Here is a 6,000-nt window from a genome sequence, read left to right on the forward strand (position 1 = left end):
TGTGATTTCAATCTCATCTGAATTGAACATGGCTGTGTTTTTCTCACAGAACCGCTGGAAAACATTCAGAGCAAATGACCTACTGCTTTTCTTAACTCAGCCGACCTCGGAGAATAATGCGTGTTATTCTGTTGTATTTTTCACAACACTCATCCTCCTGGCATAACTAAGATGCAGGTCCATTATGGATTTAGACCTTTTTGCCAATTTTTCCTAGGAAAAATAGCTGCAGGTTCGAGTACTGCAGACAATATATTGCTCTGAACAGCCACAATAATAGCAGCATCAGATATGATGATTTATTTCCCTATTTATACACACATAGCTTTTTAATAGTTTCATTTGCTGGTATAAAAGGTTTTCATCAGATAAATCACACACATAATAATTTTAATAATTTTTTTTGTATTTTGTGCATTTGAAAAAGTAGTTTTCCATGTGGAGATTTAGACGAGCTCTTTCTTTTTATACAGTATATAACCATGTTATATGAAAACAGCACTTAGCTCTCTGTAAATATCACACTAGATATTTGTTGTCCTCTGGTATCAATCAATAATCTGTATGCTTAATTAGTTATGATGTTGGTAACTAGATGGTTTCACACTAGTTTCTGGCACCGGCTATGATTCAGTAGTTCATTGCTAGTCTTGTTGTGTATTTTTTATTACCCAAATAAAATATTTAACAGCCCCAAAGAGTTGTAAGTCAAAGCCACAGAGAAATTTTAGCTTCTTCGAAGAAGTTGCCTGAAAATGAAATGTTTTGATTGGCTTGGATGTTTTGATACTTGAAGGAAGCTGGGCTAATAAAGCTAATTAAATCACATTAAAATAAGACAAACAAACAAACAGGAGACAAACACAGACACAGAAAGAGAATAAAAAACCTGTGGGGACATGATTACGAGAGACTGCAAATATCACAATAAAGCCCGTTCACATTGGGTGCTATGTAAAAAAAAAAAAAAAAAAAAAAAAAAAAACTCAAAATGTAACTTTTAGTTTGACATTATCACAAAATGTTTTTTTTTTCTTCACAATCAAGTGTACTTGATTGTGTTGCCAGGTCATTGTTATATAGTTGCTAAGTTATTTCTGTTATTCTGAGTCTTAGGGGCCCTATCATACACCCGGTGCAATGTGACGCAAGGCACAACGCAAGTGTGTTCGCTAGTTTCAATCCGGCGCCATCACATTTTCCCGTTCAGTGCCATGTTGTTTAATTAGCAAATGCATTTGCGCCCATTTGTGCGCCCATGGGCGTGCTGGTCATTGCTGGTGCATTGCTATTTAAAGGAGCTGAAAATAGACTGCACCATAGACCAACTCAAACCTGGTCTAAAGTCTGGCGCAATGTTTTTTCTTTGTTATTTAAAGAGCGTACATGCTGCTTATTAAACACAGAGATGCACTGCAGCACACAAACATGCCAAATATTACAAATTAAAGGATTACAATGCATAAGAATTTTTGTACGCTAATTATATATACATATATATATATATATATATATATATATATAGCAAAAGTGGATTTGGACACGCCCTGAGTGCACCTGCACTGTACGCTTTACACTTTGTGCTTAGATCAATAAAATAGGGCCCTAGTTGTTCACATTTTTGTTTTAAATGTGGAGAATATCAGATTTCCAGTGTGAACAGATCATGGTTCTGAACTGACCCTCATCAGTGCAACGCAAAAGAATGATATGAACAGGGTTGCCAGGTTTTTACAACAAAATCTTCCCCAAAGCTTCTCAAAACTAGCCAAAACTTTGCAGCTCACTTTCAGACTTCCTCTGAAACCCTCAACCTTCCCCAGCTCCACCTGTATAGATCTGCCATGGATTATCATATGCTATTTGTGCAGCTGCAGTATTTCGTAAATACTCACAGCCCTGTATCACTGTATGCATTGGCAGTAGCCAGTTCATATAATTGCTTTCAGCAGCAGCAAGCAGCAATAACCAACAGTGACGTGACATTCAGCCAAGTATGGTGACCCATACTCAGAATTCGTGCTCTGCATTTAACCCATCCGAAGTGCACACACACAGAGCAGTGAACACACACACACACACTGTGAGCACACACCCGGAGCAGTGGGCAGCCATTTATGCTGCGGCGCCCGGAGAGCAGTTGGGGGTTCAGTGCCTTGCTCAAGGACACCTAAGTCGTGGTATTGAAGGTGGAGAGAGAACTGTACATGCACTTCCCGCACCCACAATTCCTGCCGGCCCAAGACTCGAACTCACAACCTTTCGATTAGGAGTCTGACTCTCTAACCATTAGGCCACGACTTCCCGCAAAACAGCAATTCAGCAGCAGTGTAGCAGATCTAATCCAGCAAAGTATTACTAATGCACGTTTCTTCAAAGCAATAAAATACACGACTATCTTTGAAGAAAGTGCATAATATTGAAAATTATGTTTATAAACCATATAGTTAATTAATTTGCTTGAACAAATAGAAACAAAACAGCATAATGTACAGTGTGTATTTATGGTTTAATACAAAGGACTTAAAACTGATCACAAAGTGTACTTTTCCATTTAAAAACATAAAATGCTGTGGGATGGGGAAAACCATCATAAAGTCTTGAGACATGTTTTTTAAATGTTGGACTTACATTAATTTTACATGGCTTTCTAAACATGTGGCTCTCATGTGCAAAACATGAGTGCAACGCTGATAGATGTCCGTCTAGAAAATGCGATAAATATGCATTGTGTGTGGTTGGTTTCAAAAAAATTACAAAATTGGGCCACAGTTGCCTGCAGTGTGAATATAGCCTTAGATCCCCATGTATTAGTAATAAGCTACGATCAAAAAAAGTGTTGATGTGTGCATCAGACCATTAAGAGCAAGTTTCAGCCCCTCAATCAGTAGGATTATGGACAGATAGGAAACAGGTTTGGGTTTGATTCTTACCTGGAACATGACCCTGTACTGCTCCTCGGGCTTCTGCACCACACACATGTTACACCCCATCCTGACGTCTGAACCCACACACCTCAGATCACCCACTCAGAGCAACAGCTGTGCTTCTTCAGCCAAGCAGCATATCCCAGACCCCCACAGACAGTTCGGTTAGCTTTCGCAGTCCAGCGAGTTTACGAACGTACTCAGGTTCACAGCAGGAGAATTGCTGAGTTCAAAGCATTTCTGGGTCAGAGACACATGCACAAGTCTTTCTCATGTCTCTAAAAACTGTCAGTTTTTCTGCTTTTCAAACAGTCCATTTCGTCCTTCCTCAACTCAAGATGTCCAAACAGTCATATCTCAAGTCTATTGTGGGGCATTAAAAACAAATGAATTCCAGTATGTAAAAAAAAAGTCAATTTGTGCTTGAAGTGAAATGTTGTAGTAAAGCACTTTGTAGTAAAGCACTGTCCCCATTGATGTGCTTAATTCAGGGACTACAGCATGAAATGACGCTTCTGTGCTTGGCCACTTCCACCAGCGCTTTTCTGGGACTACATCCAAATTACTTCTAAATCAGTAAATGCTGCATGTACGTGGCTGTGCGACATTCAATGTTTTATTCCAAAGCGATGGAAGGATAATTGGAGGGATTGAATGTTTGGTCAAGAGACACCGACAAGGAGGAGCGTTCCAAGAACAAAAATGACTTTTGCCTCACAGTATTTGGCAAAATCTGTGGCTTTGTTAAAGGTTTTTGCTTCCAAGAAGTGTCAGTTCAATTCCAAATTCTTATGTGCCAACAACTGGTCAAAACAGTGTATTTTATCAAAACACAACTATTTCCTGCAGAAGTCTTTGTAAACGTCAGGTGCTTTCTTTTCGAACTGGACTCTAGATTAAATTCTTGACTCCTGAAACTGAAATTCTCCTCACAGTGAGATCCATGATTCTCTCCCAGATTCGATCAACTGCTGTGGATACCGAAAAAGAGTTTGACTGCTTAACGTCTTCACATATCCATACAGAACGACTTCAAGTGCCCCGATTTGGCTTTGTGCTTTCCCACCTGTTCCGCCTTCACTGGTAGCTTTTCACTTTGAACTTCTGCTTGAGTTTCTATATTCATGTAGGTGTTTCTTGTCAGTTTCTCATCTCTCTCAAAGACTCCGAACTGTGTGGAGTGCATCGCATTCAGTCAGATAAACATGCGTGTTTGACGCTGGATGAATTGGTAAAAACTGGTAGCACATGAAAGCGTGAGGTGAGAGAGTCAGTACGCTTGAGGAAAATGCAATCCCACGCACTCCTACATACACATGTTAAACGCTTCTGCTTAGGTGCGGACAACAGCAAACATCCTTCACTCGACCGGCCGCCATCTGTGACACTTCATTTACACTGAACTTTTGTTCCGAAAATGAACAACTATTATGTATTTATATTTATTTAGTAATAAAGCTCTGTGCATCACAGTTATTAACCCAATTCCTCAACAGCTACAATTCTGATCAATGAAGGAAATTCAATTAAATAACACAAGCCCTTAATAGTGATAATTCTAGCTTGTCACATAGAAATCAATATCTTAATAAGATACCAGTTGGATGCCTTTGGACCTCAGTGGGTTGTGAAATGTAATTATCAGACATTCGGTTTAACAAATGCTTTGTGGCTCTGCGAGCACACTTTGTTGGAAAGCTGAGGTGTCCGAAGGTGCGTATAAATCTGCGTCCAATTGCAGGCTCAGATCTGAGACAGCAGTCTTTAAGAAAGAAACAGTGTGTGGCTAGTTGTACTTAGCTTTTTCTTTCCTCTTTCTGTCTACGTCACACTGTCTCATCACTTCTTGCTTAGTTTCTGAGGAAAAAGTCCAAAATTTTATCACCAAAAAAACTTTGACTTAAGCACTGCTTATTATTACGTTACTATTTGTTTAACAGAACTATATGTCCTAATGTTGGCTCTCAAACCAACCATGTCCTGACATGAACATGCTTTAAGGCAGCTGACAGCTTTAACCTCATTAAAATGTCAAAGGGCTGGTGTTGTTTCGTGGCATGCACCCCACTGTTTGAGATTGCAGGCTAGCCGTTCATGCTGCAGTAATGTGCAAGAAAGCCTGAGCGCGCTCTGAGACACTACCAGGCGTCGCCCTCGTACGCCCACATACACAGACGGGTCAAATGTTACCACACACACTCATGCAAACACAGAAGATTGGCGTATTTCACCTGAAACAACCTCAGAGAGTTTGTGCAAGACTTGAAGATTCAAGAAAAAAAAATTAATGCAACAGTCTCAAAAGTATTCCTCAACTAGACAACATCATACATAAATACACGCTTCAGTTGCCACAAGTGTGTCGAAGCCGTGGGACGTGGGGAAAAAACCGAGCATCAGACTCTCAAGGAAAGAAAGTCAGGTATGAGGGAGAGGCGTGTCATCCCTCTTTCTCTCTCTTCTTCCTCCCAAGAGTGCTGCGTCCTTTTGTTTGGCCAGGATTAGAGTAATCCATACTGGCATGTTTCGTTTCCTGAAAAATCCTTAAGCAGCGTTTATGGAAAAAAGCCACCAAACTTGATCAGCTCCTCCAGCTTTGGGATGAATTTCTGGTCCTGTTCAGAGCAGCATCGCTGTGATGGAGGAGAGGAGGATGGGAGAGGGGCGAGCAGGCAGGTGAGGGGAGGTTGCTGCTGTCTCGTCCCCTCGTGTGAGCGGCTGAATAAACTCCCCCACTGCAGCACAGAGAGAGAGAGAGAGAGAGAAGGAGAGAGAGAGAGGGAGGGAGGGAGAGAGAGGGGCACACAAAGACATTAACGCCCTGTGAAGCCACACACACACACACACACACACACTAGTACTGGAGGAATAGTTTAGGATGCAAGAAAAAATCTACATCCTCCAGCCTCTTGCACACACACACACACACACACACACACATCCCCCCCCCCCCCCTCTGCTTTTTCTGTTTGTCTGTTTGTATTTAAAAAGGGAAAAATGAACAATAATTATATATTTATATGAATTTTCAATTACCATAGATATTTTTTTGTAATAAAATAAAGCTAAGCAT

General features: G+C 40.6%; 1 protein-coding gene across 3 annotated transcripts in view; it reads right to left on the reverse strand.

Moving 5' to 3' along the window:
- The window catches only part of LOC113040909 (PDZ domain-containing protein 4), a 38,361-nt gene extending 32,619 nt beyond the window's left edge, over positions 1-5,742 (reverse strand). For all 3 annotated transcript variants that reach the window (XM_026199109.1, XM_026199108.1, XM_026199107.1), the window contains exon 1: positions 2,934-5,742. In XM_026199109.1, the coding sequence (XP_026054894.1) occupies positions 2,934-2,993 (60 nt within the window). In that variant the 5' untranslated portion in view covers positions 2,994-5,742. The remainder of the gene's footprint in view (positions 1-2,933) is intronic.
- Between the last annotated feature and the right edge of the window lie 258 nt (positions 5,743-6,000).

The sequence above is a fragment of the Carassius auratus genome, chromosome 23, assembly GCF_003368295.1.
Source record: "Carassius auratus strain Wakin chromosome 23, ASM336829v1, whole genome shotgun sequence".
Lineage (NCBI taxonomy): Eukaryota > Metazoa > Chordata > Actinopteri > Cypriniformes > Cyprinidae > Carassius > Carassius auratus.